The 17,591-nt window shown below is 30.1% G+C and overlaps 1 protein-coding gene across 1 annotated transcript; it reads left to right on the top strand.

Moving 5' to 3' along the window:
• Positions 1-8,323: 8,323 nt before the first annotated feature.
• LOC103493625 (AP2-like ethylene-responsive transcription factor AIL1) lies at positions 8,324-14,674 on the top strand. The gene is made up of 10 exons (XM_008454457.3): positions 8,324-8,390; positions 11,928-12,195; positions 12,289-12,814; positions 12,923-13,005; positions 13,130-13,138; positions 13,210-13,298; positions 13,370-13,443; positions 13,539-13,589; positions 13,690-13,766; positions 13,988-14,674. The coding sequence occupies exons 2-10, from the start codon at positions 11,988-11,990 to the stop codon at positions 14,590-14,592; spliced, it is 1,722 nt and encodes a 573-aa protein (XP_008452679.1). The 5' UTR covers positions 8,324-8,390; positions 11,928-11,987; the 3' UTR covers positions 14,593-14,674.
• Positions 14,675-17,591: the final 2,917 nt, after the last annotated feature.

Below are 17,591 nucleotides of genomic sequence, written 5' to 3'. Positions count from 1 at the left end.
CTCCTTCTTTTAACAACATATAAAATGGAAACATTTTAGTATATAAACTTTCGTTAAATTAACATTTTCTACATATAAGTTTATACTTTTAATATATAAAATTTCCTTAAAATTAACGAATTAGTCACATAAATTCAATTTAGTCGGCAAGAAGTATATTTAACCATTCATCAAACCCAAAAGTATATAAACAAAAATTCCCAAACCTTATTTTGATTCAAGATATGGTAGTATATAACACAAACTAATTAAAAGTTTAATTGGATGAAACAAAAAGTTTAAACTAAGTTCACACATGAAAAAAAAAAAAAGGCAAATATTCCTGTCCTCTAGGCCCCAAAACTTTAAACTTCTTCATATTTCTTTTTACACTGTTCGTTTAGAAACAGGGGAACTAATCAAACTATCATCTCGAACCGCCGTCAATTGCTTACAAGACAGATTACCAAAAAAGTTCATCGTCATCCACCCTCCAAACCCATATTTATTCTTCTTCAACTTACAATTCTTCTCATCATCTTCACTCGTGCACTCTCTGTACGCCGCAAGAAAAGGGTCTTCAGCGCCCCCATCTTTCTGCAGCAGCTTCTTGTTGCCCTTTCTCGCCGGAGTACAGGGCGGTGGCTGCAGCTTCTTCTTCAACGGGTCGTCGTCGTTGTCGTCACAGAAGCGGTTCGGTGGCGCCACCGCTGCTTTGCACACCCCGGGCCTATTCTCCCACGAGAAAGCCACTCTTCCTCTTGAATGGGTTTTGTTGTTGCAGGCCATTGCTCGATGTTGATCGGATTAATTTCGGGTGTTTTGAAATGAAAGATGGCTTTGTTTGTTTTGGGTTGGTGGTTTTATAGGCGAAGGCCATTGTATTCTATTGGTTTTTTTATGTATTTCTTTTTGTCCCAAACGGCATAGGTTCGCTAATTAAGGACAGAGGTTCGCTAATACATATTTTGAATTTGTTATATATTTTATGTGATATATTTATATATTTATATTTGTTTAGGAATATGATCTTAGGATTTATATATATTTCTCAACTTAAGGATATGCACATTGTTTATATTTTTATATACTTATATTTGTGTTTCAAAAAGTTGTAGGTTCAACTTGTCCTCTTTATAACGTTTTAAAACTCATACGAGTTAACTTTACATCTCAACCACAACTACATATTTTTGAGTTCATCGTTTTTTTTTCTTGACATCTATTCATAATTTAGCTAAGTTAAAAGTTATAATTATAATGTCACTTGTCGTTGAGAATATCACTTTTGTGTGTACAATTGTATGATATTGTTCGCTCCATAATATAAGTTAATCACATCGATTTTTTAGTTTCATCTAAAAAGTACTATACTAGTGTTAGTTGAGATTCGAAATAACAATTAATATGTTATAAGTGAAGTTATGTTTAGATTATTGAGAACTATACAAACAAAGTTTATAAATTGAGTCATCGATCTTTACTTGATCTACAATAGTTTAGCTTATATATATACGATCGGAACATCAAATTTTGAAAGGTTCAAACACGACCAATCTCTTATTCATCTATTACCAAAAAGAGGGAAAAAAAGATGTGCATACCTATAGAATGCAATTACATGAACACTCCATTTCAATCAGCACCAAAATCCTACGAACAAATCAAAATTTAATTAATAAACATTATGATATGTTTATAGAAACTCGTATACAAAACAAACAAACAATAGTTTGCAATTTGTTTTGGCTTGATTATTGAACCCAAAATTAGCTATAAATCTTCATTTAAAAATAAAATTGTTTGACGAATTCAAAGGCATAGCAAAAAGACAAGAGGTGGGGGAGTGGACTCGGTAGAGACGAGACAAACAAGCAAAGCCACATACTATATACAATATGATTTACATTCATTTTCCATCTAAGGAAAACAATAACATATCTCTTAATCAATTCTCCAAATATGTCATTTATATTTTATAATATGTTTTTGTTATATTTTAAAATTCCTTCGGAGTCTTTTCACATAGCATTATTTCTTGAATTCAATGAAGATGGTGCTTTTTCACTTGTTCATACGTTATTAGGTTTTTTTTTTTCATTTATTAACTTGGACTTTGGTTGCATTCTCAACAGTTATATTATCGAACAAAGAACCGTGTAGTTTTATCTCAAATATTCATCTACTCATTCACCTTCATAGCTCCAATGAAAATTTAGTCTTATTAAGGCTAGTTATTGTACTACTGAGAGCATGATGTTTGTTTAAATCACTACTTCTCTCTTTGTTTGGATTGCATTTGAACAAGGCTCTCGGTCTAGGGTATGGCTTTGAAACCACTAGGAAGGAAGAGTGAACTGTCACACATCTTCATCGTTGTATGACATTAGCCACTTTAAAGTACAACCCATAGTAGTATATTTTTTGAGTGATTTTAAAATCATCAAAATCACTTTTAAACATGTTTTTAATCATTCAGAATTAGTTTAATAGTAATATATATATTAAATTCAATTTTTATACCATCGTAATTAATTTTAAAAAATCAAAAAATATATTTGAGTAATATTTAAAACAATTAAAGTGATATTTAACTAATTTAAAATCACTTCAAAATATAGTTGTAATTTTATTATTGGAATGGCCTAAAAAATTTCGCGCTACTCAAAATGTTGTCTCTCATATATTTATTCATGATTTTGACGCAACTATTTGCTAATTATATCTATCTTATATAACTAGTAAATACATTAGAAGTGTTTAGAGTAAATATAGAACGGTAAAGAGTAGAGAGTTATGAAGTTTATGATATAATTTTATATAACTCACTAATTTTATACTTATACATCCAAAATTTTTAAGCCAAACACATCCATGAAGGGAAATATATCACGTTATATCTACATATGATTATAAATTGAGTCAACCATACAAATTTGTACATTAATACACACATGTATTATATTTTCGACGATAGAGTTTGAAGGTGACTTTTCAAAAGATTGATAGATAAACTTTGTTTTTGTTGATTTATTTACTAATAATGAGATGGGACTTTAGGGGCTCAAACAAATGAGAAATGGCCAATGTGTCACGGCAGTTCCTGATTTGACTACCTCCATAGTCCATATGTTTAAATATGCTTCGTTACTAACTAAGAGGAACTTAAGACTTTGAACATTTACTTATCTTTCAATAAAAGGATAAAAACAACAACAATAATAATAATAATAAAAAGATGCCGTTCACTACAAACCTTTAATTTTAGTTAAATGTTTCTATTATTTATTTGAATTTCATTTTTTTATATAGGTACATAACTTTAATTTAAAGATAAATATTTTTTTGGGATGATAACTAACCTAAGTATATATAGTAATGTGTTATAAATAATTGCTAATATAGTGAAATATGGGAAAATTATACGATGATCTATTTATTATAAATCATAAATTAATTAATCTTGAATAAAAGATATTTAGATTGGTGTAATAAAACGACAGACCATAAAAGATAGATATTTAAACTATTTACAAAATCTATTAAAACTATCTACGATCCATTATAAGTTTTTTTTTAATAGTTTCGATTTTAGATTAATATCTATCAACAACATGGTTGATTATCCGCAGTCTTCTACTAAAAATATTATTTTATAAATTACTATTGGCAATATGATCCATCACATATTGACTTCAAAAATATAATCTAAAATTTGTTATATCTATAAATATTTTAGATCTATTATATTTCATAGTTTTATTTGCGATAAACCTAACTTTAATTCAATTATATTACATCTAGATTTACAAGTATTGTTTTTTATTTTTATTTTTGTTGCTAAGAGTGTTTTTGTGTAAGATTGTGTATCTGGTTATTCGTTCGTTTGTTTTAAATTTTTTTCAAATTATAAATTTAAAAATACCACTTTTGAGTATTATTTATGAACTTATCATTTCTCTTATCTGCAATTCGTTTTTCTTCATTGGTAGATTTTAATTGGTTTTCGGAATTGGTACAGGCGTCTTCATTTGTGAATCGTTTGTCAAGTAGTTCAAAACTTATTAGAATGATGGATTTCTGATTTTGATTTTGTCCTTCCTTATTATTGATTTTGATTTTGTCCCAACAGTTTTAGGAGTTCGATTTTTTGTATTTTTCAACGATACGAACGATTTTTTAAGTTTTAATGGTTTTGAAGTAGTTGTATTACCATTAGACATCCACAAATTATTTTTTATTCTATTGTATTAAATTTTTACTTTAAGATATTAATGACACATTAATTACAATTTGATATATAACGATAGTTGATATAGAAATTTAACTTCATTTGTGATTGTTCTCTACTTTTTTCGATGTGAATTTTGGAGTAGAATTTGATTTCAAATAATTTTGTTTTGTCTTTTACGTTGGTTTTGTTTTAGTTTTATTTTATCTGCCAATTTTATACACCAATGTTAGGATGTTTATATTATACGTATTAGTTGGTTGATATACTTGTTCGTAATTTTTATTTTTCCAAATTTTTTTGCAGTTAATCGTTATGGTTACATTAAATTTTGTATCAAGTGAATTAATTGTATAAACCAGTGCATTATTAAGTATATGAATGATATAACTAAGTGCATCGTTATAGTCATTATCAAGTTTACAAGTGTGTATCAAATATATGAACAGGACTTCAAGTATGTAAAGTGTATTTAAGTGTGTCGACTAGTAAAGAATACTAAAAGTATCTATAGTACATCATGCGTATCAAACGTATCACGTGTATCAATCGTTTCAAATTGGTTAAGTGTACTAGTAAAACATAAGAAGTTTATTGCTGTACATTGAAGCATTTAATTAAGTATACCAACTCCCGAAGGGATGTATTGATATAATTTAGGTGTATAAAAGGGTATCGGATGTATCAAACACCGTACAATAGACTTAAAAAAAGAAAAAAAGAGAGAAAATCTATACATTAAATAAAAAATAGAGATGAAGCGCAGCACTTACGTGATAGCGAAAAAAGGACTCTTCTTATAATATTAGGACGTTTAACACCATTCGTGGCGGAACCACCAGTGATCCCCCGCCCGCTCATCGACCGACTGTTCGTACATTTTTTGTAAGCTTCAACAAAAGGATCCGTCTTCTTCGAATCATCCGATTTACAGCACCCGAATCCAAAAGAAGATGCAGAGCCGTCGGAATAAGCTTCAAGCCACAGAAAATCCTTGGCCATTCTCGCACTCTCCGCCCTGCAACGTGGAGGAGAATAGGTGATCAGCCCACTGTAGTCGCCGGAAAGCCTAGCACTCTCCGATCGGCACGGTGGCGAAGGCAATTTCAACATCGACGTTTCGAACAAGCTTGCGCTAGGGCTTGGTTGCGATTGTGGTTTCGGAACGCCGGGCTTGGCTTCCCAAGAGAAAGGTACGTTCATTTTCGTTTGAAGGAATTCGAAATCAATCTCTATTGGACGAGAACTCGCCATGGCGCGGGATTAATAAATGAGTGCGGGTGTGTGTATGGATTTCTTTGTGTTTAAATATGTCAAAATTTGGGCATTTTGGGGGAAATCAAATGCTGATTATCTGCAGAAGAAGATATCTAAATTAGCTATCGGCAGCTCCAATTGGGCTTTCAAACGTACAGAAATTGCTAGTTGATGAACTTGTTCTAACGAACTGAAATTAACGAATCCAGTATTTTGAGCATGTGGTTTCGGTGCCAAGTTATCGATTCTTTTAAGGGAAATTCTCTTAAAATGACACTCAAATATTTATAACGGTCTATTTTTTTGCTATTATATAATTACTACATATTTCAGTTTAGGTTAAATTACACAAAATCTCCTAACTTTGTAAATTCGTGTCAAAAATTTCTTAAACTTTTAAAAGTTTAAAAAAGACTCTAAACTATTGAACAATGGTTAATTAGTTTACCGTTAGTTTTGGATAGAAAATGTTGAAGTTTTGTTTAAAAATTGCTTATGAACTATTGAAAAATTTTATAAATATCATTGAGTTAAAAAATACTCTTACTAATCCAAAATTTACACTAAAAAAGTTAAAACTATAGTTTTAGAGTTATTTGACTGTTAACGCATAATAAAAAATCACGAACACTTAATCTCAATAGCTAATGTTGTAATTAACATAAAGTTAATTGTCAAATAAGAAATGTATTTGACTATTAACACACGCTAATAGTTTGATAGATCTATTAATGTGAGATTTTTTTTATTATTTGAATAATTATTATTTTGGTATGCTTTAAGAAAAAGAAATTATTTTGAAAATTTATGAGATTTTGTTGAATTTTATGTTTTAACCGAGATTTAAAATATTCATGTTTATGAATATATCGAAGTTTTAATTTTACGTAAACTTTCCTTCCAAATGTGAAAAAATAAATATAAAAACAGAAAAAATTAAAAAATATATTTAAAATAGTAAATAAATATTTTATTATTTTCAAATAAGTAAATATTTTTGTTATTTAAATTATATTTATATTAGTGTCATGTTGATGTTTACTTTTTTGTTATTTGTGAATTTTTCTACGATGTAATAGAAATATCAATTAACTCCTTCTATCGATATTGAACTTGTGAAAATATAAAGATATCTATGGAAATATCTACTTATCGACATGGATTTATATTATAGTTTTAACTTACCATTTTTGTTTTTATTTCGATTGCCAAGAGATTTGGTGAAATTTTGATTAATAGGGATTCTTTTTACTTTTTTTTTTTTCCTTTTAAGTTTGAGGGTTTTTAACTTTTCAATATTTCATAGTTATTTTTAAAACAAAACTTTAACACTCTCCAAATTAAAGGTAAATGTACTTTTGAAACATTCAAAAAAGTCGTAGAACATTTTTTGAACTCTCGAAAGTTTATAGACATTTTTTACACAAACCACTAAATTGAAGATTTTTTTTCTTCTTATAATTTAGTCTTTGGTTTGTTATATTATATTTGAAAACAACACTACATTTATAATCATGTACTTTAAATTTAAGATAATTGAAATTAAGTATATTGTAAAATTTATCAAACTGACTCTTTAGTAATTCTCTGACTCATCCATAAGTTATAAGTAAAGTCTAACTTACCGTGTTTTTCATAAGCATAAAATTTGTTAAAGTATAAGTATTTTTATGTTTAATTAACTTGAACAAGATCCATTTAAAACTATTTTAGCTATATTTTTGTATTAGCACTGACAGACTTATAGAGACGTCACGGAGGTACATGACTCCTTCGATTATTGATTTTTGTATTCTAGTATTAATTTTAAGGTGTTAGATTGATTATATATATATATATATATATATATATATATATATATATATATATATATATATTAAATAATGCTCTATTTAAAAAAAGTATGATTATGGTTGTACCCCTCTCACAAAATCAAATTATTATTTAATTTTTAATTCTAAATTTTCTTGAACAAATATTTGAAAACAACGGTTCATAAATTGAGTGTCAACTCATACTCACCTTGATTTATCATGACAGACAACCTGTCTAATCTTACTACATTTAAGTGTCAATAAACTTGTAAGAGAGGAATTACAAGGTTGAGTGGTCACTGTTGATTAAACCTAGACACTCTTAGTTATTTAATAAATAAAAAAAAACATATCCGCTCAAAATTATTTAACAAAAGTATCAATAAAATAAAATTGCGTCAATAGTTAATTGAACAGAATGTATACACATTTTAGCAATGGATATCTTTATTATGCTTGACATCCACAAATTATTTATATTTATAATTAATTGGAAAAAATTCCAAAATCGGTCTTAATAAAACTATCGAACTATATTCCAATTATTTCTTCAATTAAATAAAAGAAAATACTAAATAATAGCACGAATTATCTTATCCCATTCGGAAGGATATCATCTCATAATTATCTATGACTGTTTCTGTCTCTAGCACGACCACTTGATGAAATGGGGAGGGAAGTGGGACAAATGGCCGAGACTACTGGAAGGATTCCTCTTTGGATAATCGGTACTGTAACTGGTACTATAATATGGTTGTATTTTCATTCCAACACTGTTATTCTATTACCTCCTATGTTGGCAGAGAAGTATAACCATAATTTTCTTTTATAATTATTATTCTTTTAATAGAACTAAAATTTGACCACTTATAAAGAATTTTATAATATTATATATATATATATTAAAAATTATAAATGAGTATTGGGCTTTGAATCTGAAAACCTTAGAATTGGGCCCAACAACAATAATGGGTCCATTAGCCCAACCCAAAAGGAGAAATACTCTACTTAAATACGATAATTTGACCTATGTGTTTACCAGCGTTCGACATGCACCTTGTGTTTTTGCTGTAAATCTCCTCATATCTGTTATGTCAAAGCCGTAAAAAGTAAGTTCTACACTACTTTTCCTTAATTTTTTCTTCTGTTTCTTTCTGTTATTTTGAACCACTGTTTTCATTGAATCCCTCTCTAGGTTATGTTTTGTCTGCATTTAGGGTTTTAGGTCTAATTCTTTAAATTGGATGAATTCCCTAATTTATTTGTATAATTTAAGTACTTTTTTTTTCTTTTGTACTTTTTTTTTCTTTTGGTTTTATTCCTAATGTTTTGGTTCTTATTGGTGATTGAAAAACCCCATTTGATAAACCATTGACTTTTTATAATGTTTTCGTCCAGGATTGGAGGTTGGAAAAAGAAAAAAGAAAACTATACATATAAAATCTGTGAAGCGAACGAGGTTGAATTTGAGTAATACTAAGATGGACAATATCAATGATCAGTGTAGGGGAAGAAAGATTTTCGTTGGTGGCTTATCGGCTGAATTGACGGAGGATGAGTTTAGAAGTTACTTTGAAAAATTTGGTTAACCGATGTAGTTGTGATGCATGATAGTGTAACGAACCGCCCTAGAGGATTTGGATTCGTCACATTTGAATCTGTAGGATCTGTCGACTCTGTTATGCAAAGGAACTTTCATGAACTGGGAGGCGTGTGTGGTGAAGAGAGCTATCCCAAAAAGGGGAACTACAATGGTGTTCATATTCCCAATCCTAGAAGAACACGGGAAGCAAAAAGTCCACTTGATATGGTTGTGGTTATCCAATTCTAATTTTTTTGGTATTAGGATGTTAGCTCCGCTTCCTAGAAATTCTTCAATGTATTCAAGCAAGGGGATGTTAGATACCATTGATACTGAAGAAATGGGGAGATAAAACATACCGGAAAACTGCTGATGCAGCTCAGATCAAAGACAGAACTTCTTGAAGATATTTTAACTTAAATATTTGTTATTGGATTTGCATCTTACATGATGGCATTTGATTTGATTTGTAAATTCTGTTGGGATAGATGTATGTCTCTTATTCTCAGAATTCTAATATTTGTGATATAATTACCTGCTTGTAAATAAATCTCCTCTTTCAAGTATGACAATACTTGTGAATAATTGTTGGGCTTGGACCAGAAAATTATTAATTGCTTTTGGTGCATTGAAATGAAATATTGAGGGATTGGTTCCCTATAATATAATAAAGAGTTATACTATTTCATCCTATTTTCCTTTTGAATTAAAATAGTTTACTATTGAAATGTATATTCCTATATTCACATTCTATATTCATACTTTGTTACCCAAATATTATTGGAGGTGGAGGAGACCATTTGACCATAAGTTTGTTTTTAATTTTTTAACCTTTTAAATTGAGTTTTTATTAATCCATATTGCTAACCTCACAACAATTAAAATTAATGATATTTTATTAAGGTTAACGACGATGTTTTTAGATTTGTAAGGAATTAGACTTTCTAAATAATAATACATTCTAATAAAATTTTAATTTTAAATTGACTTGCTAAATTCCAAAGTTTGGTAGGCTAGTGATTTCAAATAATGTTGCAAAATTATGGTATTAGGGTTTATTTATGGAGACATTGTTGGCTAATCAACCAACCTTTGAAAAAGGTAATGGCATTCAACTTTATTACCATTTGAGGTTAAAGGACCTTCTACATGGCTTGTCTGGCCTTTTTTAATGAAGCCTAAGTAATTTCAATTAATTATATCACAGAACATTCATTATTATATTTTTCTCTATAAAAGAAGAATTATTATAATGCAAATATTAGATATTCATTATTTTAAAATTTTATGTCATATATCCGCCCAATTATAAATCAAATTTCGATCATACCAACGAAAAAAGTCATAAAATTATATGTAAGAGTTATATTAAATAGAGTAATATCATTCCACATTTTATTTCCAACAAAGTGATGTCATGTGAATTATGAAAATCAGAAAAAAGGTTAAATAGAAAGAATATAATTTGTAGAATTAGTGCTTAGATTTGATAAGTAAGAAGCCATGAATATTATTGGTGTTGGAAAATTTTGCATTTTAAAAGAAAATTACATAATTAAACATTTCAACCCTATTTCATAATCAAATAATTTAATATATGATATTAATTTGTTTCAAGAAGATTTTTTTAAATAGTGATTTACAAAGAGTCAATCAATTAAAATGGATGCATTATCAAACTCTAACTAAGTCATAATTTAACAACAAATAAGATGCTCCAATTATATAAAGAGCAAAACAAATCTCAATATGAATCTTTTTTACTTTTTTAAATGCATAGAGAATTCAGGCAAATAGTTAGTTATAACAACTTGTAACTTGAATACACGTGATTTTAGTCGAACCAATATTTTGGAGGTAAATTATTTTAATTTACAAAGAATAGAACAAATGAAGGAGATGAAATAGTAAAAGATGATAACAAATACAAATAGTAAAAAATTATAACAATGGGAGGATTTGAAATAATCTTAATTAGAAACTACAGAACAGTATTTACACCAAAGGATATTATAATGTTAAATTGGTGGGTCTTGAATATTGTAAACATGTTTGTACGGTGGAGACACAAGCTGCCCTGCCTCCCAACTTCAAGGCTGAAAGTCAGGAATGGTGGAATGGTGGAATGGGATGGCCACACATAGCCATCGTATAAAACAGTGTTTTAAACACACAGCTACATTATATCTTTGTTCTTGTTGGATTTTCTGTCTACACTTTTCACTGTTGGTTTTCAAGTTGCAATTCAAAGGAAAAAGAAAACCACTTTCTGGTTTCATCTTTAAAGATCAAAAAATAGATTTGATCCTTTGAACTGCAATGAGAAGAACACAACACAACGCAACACAACACTCTGCTCACCATAGTACTGTACGAAAAGACATCAATCTCAGACCTCTCTGCTCGTCAAATCCATCAGACCTACTCTCTGCACTGACACTTTGATTAAAGCAACAAAATAAAATACAATGAAACTCCAAACCAAAATAATGGCTACAATAAAGAGATTCTTCCCATTTTAGTTACCTGACCCCCGCTTGCCTCGCTCTCTGCCCTTCATAAACTCCTTCTAGATTTAGCAACCTTCTGTAATTGGTGAAAACCCATTGAAACTGCCTAATAATGTCTCATTTCTCTTCAGCATTAATGGAAATTGGGTGCTTTTTATAACAGTTATTAGAAAAGAGAAGACCCATTTGATTTCTTATTTTTTAATTCTTTCTGGAACTTTTTGATTTATGGGATCTGTAGTTAGAGGTTGAGAGAGTAATTTAATCAAAGTCCAACTTGACATAACATGTATTGTTTCTTTTATACACAGATCCCTATGTGTAGGGGGTATTTTCTCCCTTAGTTTTTGAAGAATTTTTCGTTCTTTTTGTTCGTTTCATATGAAAGAGATTGCAAGACTATATGCATTGTTCATTTCATTTAGAAATATCCCTTCCCCCTTTCTTGCTTACAATAAACTATTCAAAAACTTAGTTTTATTAAAAGGAGGGAAAAATTGAAATCATGAGGTTATTTTATCTCCAATGATTGAGGTGCTTTGCTTCATTATCAGCTTGTTGCAAAAACACAAGAAACTTTTTACATAAGTAGACAACTAGAGTGAGTGAGAGAAATGGCCATGGAAGCTAGTTCTGAGCCTCAGCAACATTCTCACTACCATCACCGAAGCCAGGTAACTTCAGCAGTAGCTATCTCTAACACCATGTCAAATAGCTTCCTAGCTTCTCACCACTACAATGGAGATTTTCTTTCTGTAATGCCACTCAAGTCTGATGGGTCTCTTTGTATCATGGATTCAATCAACACATCACAACCTCAAGGTTTTGTTTCTTTCTACTTCTGTCTTAAGCTTTATTGCGATGAAGCTGTTCTAAAGTAAAGTTTTTATTTGTATTTCTATTTTTGATGCTTAGAAATATTGCCAAATATCTCACCAAAACTAGAGGATTTTCTTGGTGGTGCAACTCATGGAAAAGAAACCACAGCGCTAAGCTTAGACAGCATATATTACAATCAAAATGCTGAGGTTGGTTCAGAGAGACAACATTCTTTGAATCTTTTTAAGCAACAAGAGCAACAACAACATATTCTTTTTCATTCTGAGCGATATTATTCTGGAATGTTTCAATATCCTGCTGAGGATCCCAACAAGGAGTCTCATATTGCAAGCTATTGTTCTGAAATAAGACAAGATATGGAGCAGCGGATCAATGGGTGTTGCTTTGGGGGGATGAATTGCCAAGACTTGAAGCCACTTAGCTTGTCCATGAGTCCTGGTTCTCAGTCTAGTTGTGTTACTACTCCAAGTCAAATTTCTCAACCTGGACCATCTACCATGGAAATAAAGAAAAGGGCTCTGGCCAGTCAGAAGCAGCCGGTCCATCGGAAGTCGATAGACACATTCGGACAAAGAACTTCACAGTACAGAGGTGTTACTAGGTTGTTCTAAAGCTTCTAGTATGTTATGTTTGGTTTAACATAATTCATTTAAAGTTTGTGCTTTTCTTTTTCTGTGTTAGTAATGTTTTGGTAGTTCTTCCTTGTCAGGCATAGATGGACTGGTAGATACGAGGCTCATTTGTGGGATAATAGTTGTAAGAAGGAAGGTCAAACCAGGAAAGGAAGACAAGGTTAGAGAATTTTTTAGACAATGTTTTGTATCTTTTTCAAATCAAATGTTCTGACGATTTCTTTGTTTCTTGCCATGTTCAACTTCATTATGGATGCTGTTTAATTCAATTGTGTGGACATCAGTTTATCTCGGTAAGCTTTTTTCGAAGAACTTTGCCGTAGGCAATCAGTCACATGAAGCTTATTGATAATTTGAATTTCAGGTGGCTATGATATGGAGGAGAAAGCAGCAAGAGCTTATGATCTTGCAGCTCTCAAGTACTGGGGATCCTCTACACATTTAAACTTCCCGGTATGATATGATTATAGCGTTATTGACCAGTTTTGTTTTCATAATCTTTATGACGATAGCTTTTTTTACAGTTAAAGAACTATGAACTTGAAATTGAAGAAATGAAGAACATGAACCGCCAAGAATATGTGGCACACCTGAGAAGGTACCTGGAAGTTCGACATTATTGCTTCAGTTTGTTGCTGTTTTTTGCTCTTATCTTTGTAGATAGTATCATTTTTTTTGTTTTTGGGTTTGCAGGAAAAGCAGTGGATTCTCCAGGGGAGCTTCTATATACAGAGGTGTAACTAGGTGTGTGTTTCTAAGATTCAATCAATGCTCTACACGACCTTTTTTCTGCTAAAGACTTGTCTCATTTTGTTTATTAAATCAATCTTTCACATTTTTTCAGACATCATCAGCATGGGAGATGGCAAGCTCGGATCGGGAGAGTCGCTGGAAATAAAGACCTGTATCTTGGCACATTTGGTATGCTGCTATTGGTATTAAGTTTCAAGCTGTTAATTCTAATTTTTTATTTTTCATATTATATATGTCATGAAAGTACTGTTGGTGCATATTGTTTGGCTCTTTTTGTTATGTTTAGCTGTGTTCCTTCCTATCTATAAGTTTAAAACATTAGACCAATTCAATTTCTTTAGCAGCTTTGTTTATCTTATTTAGCTTATTTTCATTACAATGATGTCCAGGCACACAAGAGGAAGCTGCAGAAGCCTATGATATAGCAGCTATCAAGTTTCGTGGTGCAAATGCTGTTACAAACTTCGACACGTCAAGGTACGATGTAGAAAGGATCATAGCAAGCAGTAGCCTCCTTTCGGGAGATTTTGCGAGGCGAAAAAAAGAACACAAACCAACCAACTCCATCGAACATAAAGAACCAAAACAGAACGTGACACAAACTGACGAGGGGTCGGAGATATCCAACAACTTAGATTGGAGGGCGGTATTCCACGACAACCTGCTACTGGATCCAAGCGCAAGTGTCGAATCCATAGACCAAAAGTCCATGAACTCAAGTGGATACATGAATCATGTAATAGGAGTGGTCGAAACCGAAAGCTGTAATCAAGAAATTGTGAATGATTCAAAAAAGTACAAAGCTCGCTTCTCCAATGCTTCCTCTGTGGTGAGCAGCCTGAGCAGCTCAAGGGAAACAAGTCCTGATAAGTCAAATGGCTCATCCTCAGTATTATTTGCAAAATCCCCATTTGGAAACAATGGAAGTAATTGGCTTCCATCACCCCAAATGAGGCTTGCTCCTATTTCTTTGCCTGTTTGGAATGATGCATGAGACAGCTTTTTTCCATGCCTTTCTTAAATGTTAGAAACATGTAATGAATTCTAATCCAAATCCAATCGATTCCAACCTTGTTTTTTTCCAATCTTTTGGCTTAAAATTCATAGCAGGTGTTTGGACCAAAGAGATCTAAATTAGGAAGTTGAGAGTTGGGAAGTGGAAAGTAATAAACTCTACTCCAAGAGTTCACTAACTTTCCAAACTCCCACAAATTTTTAGAATTCACAACTACACTCCTTGTTCCAAACACCTCTCAAAGGTTTTACACAGTTAAAAAAGGACTATGTAGGGCGGGAAGAAGTTTCATTCAAAGCAATGCAAAATAATAATTGAATGTGCTTTCTCGTGTTTTACTGATCTTTTTTGTTTTATGGGAAGTACCAATCCAGCTAAGAGCCATTGCTAATAATGCAAACAGGCCATGGCTTGGACCAAAAAACCATATTTTTATTCTCATATAAATTTTCTTCTTTCTTTTATGTGTCTCTCAATCTGCAGACCCATCATCATAGCCATTCCTGCTTTGGTGGTGTAGTTTTTTTTTTCTTTAACCTGAGACTCTGGTTAAAGGCCACACAAAGTCACCACTTTTACTTTTCTTTATCCAACCAAAGATTTTGAAACAAAAGTCTCATCAAAGGAAGAAAACTTTGGCTTATTATAGGAATTAACAGCAAAGGAAAGAAAAGAAAAGAAAAGAAAAAGACAACTGGTTTGCATAATGTTGTGTTTTGTGTGTGTTGTTAAAAAGCAAAAATGGAAGGGGGGATTTGTTGAGTATTTGAAATCCCACTTTTTCCATAATTTGTTGGATTATTAGGGGAATGGGGTCATCGCTATTTTACTTTCTTTGTGTAAACACTTGAAATTAATTTCAATTCCAAGTGGGTCTCATTGGATACGTGTGTAACTGCTATTTCTGCACGAGTGACCAACTGCCATCTCCATTGTTTTCTAAACTAATGTTTGTTTTTTAGGATGTTTGAAATTAGAAGTTAAAAGGAAAAGAAAAATGTTCACTTTCGTATTTATGGGTTGATTGGATTGGAGGCATTGGGTGGGGTGGAGGGCATTTGTTTTACCCATGTAGTTGGACGATGTAGATTGGATCGACTTCGATTCTTCTCTTAGATGTTCTTAGAGTTATGCTAAAGTAAAATAAACAAAAATATTTATAAAATATAATAAAATATTATTGTACATTTATCTTGATCTATCATAAACTATAATATTTTGTTATATTTGTAAATATGAAAAGTTTTATACCAACAATTTACTTCCCCGTTAAAAACAAGATGATTAATATGATAAGAAATAGATATTAAAGATAACTCTTTACTTTTTTTCAACTTTTTCTTCTTTTCTTTCTTTCTTTTTCTACATAACTTAGGCCCAAAGATTTTCCCTCTCTTTTCTTTTTTTGACAATTATCAAAGCTGCTCTCCCTTTCTTTTATTCTAATCTTTCAACATTTATTTTTAAATTAAAAAATAATTAAAACATATAAGACACAAAAATAATCTTTTAATATATATATATATATATATATATATATATATATATATATATATATATATATATATATATATATATATATATATATATATATATATATATATATATATATATATATATTGTGTGTGTGTGTTTGACAGAGATTTCGAATTCTGTTTTTAAAAATTATTTTTGGGTTCTGTGATTCAAACATCTTAAATTTGAAAATAACTTATTTATATTAATTTGAATTTTACATTTTAAAAAGCATAATTATATTTAATACATATAGATATTTAGAAATACAACATGTATTGTCATAAACTCGACTCTTTTTTTTTTCAAAAAGAAAACTCAATTTATTTTGTTTATATAATATATATTATGCAATGTATTATAAGTTATATAATAATACAAAAGAATAATTATATAAAAAAATTTCGTTAAATTACAAATTTGGCTCCTATAATTTTAAAATGATAAAATTTAGTTTTTATAGTTTACAACTGCCATTTAGTCCTTTTGATTTGATAAAATCATAGAAAATAGTCTCACTCGCAGGGACTATTTACGATCGAGACTATTTATGAAAGTTCTCAAATCATAAGGACTATATATGAGTTTTATCAAACTATATAAGCTAAACTCTAACTCTTTCCAAACATTATGGATTAAAATTGTAAGCATAAAGTCGAGGGGTTGAGTATATTAAACCCGTTGATGATTAGAACAAAAGTCTTCAACTACATATATATATATATATATACTCAACTCAACATATATTTATCATGCTACCTTGTATTAAAACTTGTAATATTGCTTACTAAGTTTAACTAAAAAAGAAGTTGTAATATTGTGATATTAAAAGTTAAAAAAGGTTTCCAAACCCACCCCATGAAGCATAAATATGTAGACATTTCAACAACCACTACATAACAAAGAAGAAGAAGAGAAAGGGATTAGATTTTGTGTCAACAAAAAGATTTGAAAAGACTCCAACATCAAAACACTTCTCATATTCTCAATCTCAAAACAAATTAAAAAAAAAAAAGAGAGAGAGAGAGAGAGTGGAAAAATGTAAAAAGATATTTCTTGAAAGCTCCTTTTTAGGTTAAATTAGTCAACCCTTAAAGACATAAAAAATCATATAATAAAGGAGTTGGTTGTTTACAGGTTGGATTTGGATTTGGATTTGGATACCCAATTCCCAAATTCCAAAGTCGCTGTTTTTTATTGGGTTTCATAATTATTAATAATATCTAAGACTGACCTTAATTAACAAAATAAAATAAAATAAAATAAAATGAAACATATTTACCATCTACGGATTCAATTCGATTAACCATTATTTTATTTCTTTTTGTCGCATTTACATTGTTGTTATTGAAGTCAATACATTTGATGTTCTAAAAAATAAAATGTAACACTATATTAAAAAATGACTTTTCTTTAAAAAAAAAAAAAGTTAAAAAGAAAAAATGTAATATACTTATTTTGCT

This window comes from Cucumis melo, chromosome 7 (assembly GCF_025177605.1).
Source record: "Cucumis melo cultivar AY chromosome 7, USDA_Cmelo_AY_1.0, whole genome shotgun sequence".
In the NCBI taxonomy this organism is placed as follows: Eukaryota; Viridiplantae; Streptophyta; class Magnoliopsida; order Cucurbitales; family Cucurbitaceae; genus Cucumis; species Cucumis melo.
This window is presented reverse-complemented; position numbering and strand designations above follow the sequence as displayed.

Bases quoted from the DNA above. Each gene is read 5' to 3' on its own strand.
- LOC103493625 (XM_008454457.3), top strand. From the start codon at position 11,988: ATGGCCATGGAAGCTAGTTCTGAGCCTCAGCAACATTCTCACTACCAT. The intron at 12,196-12,288 runs GTTTTGTTTCTT...TTTGATGCTTAG, and splicing joins CAACACATCACAACCTCAAG to AAATATTGCCAAATATCTCA. The intron at 13,590-13,689 runs GTGTGTGTTTCT...ACATTTTTTCAG, and splicing joins ATATACAGAGGTGTAACTAG to ACATCATCAGCATGGGAGAT.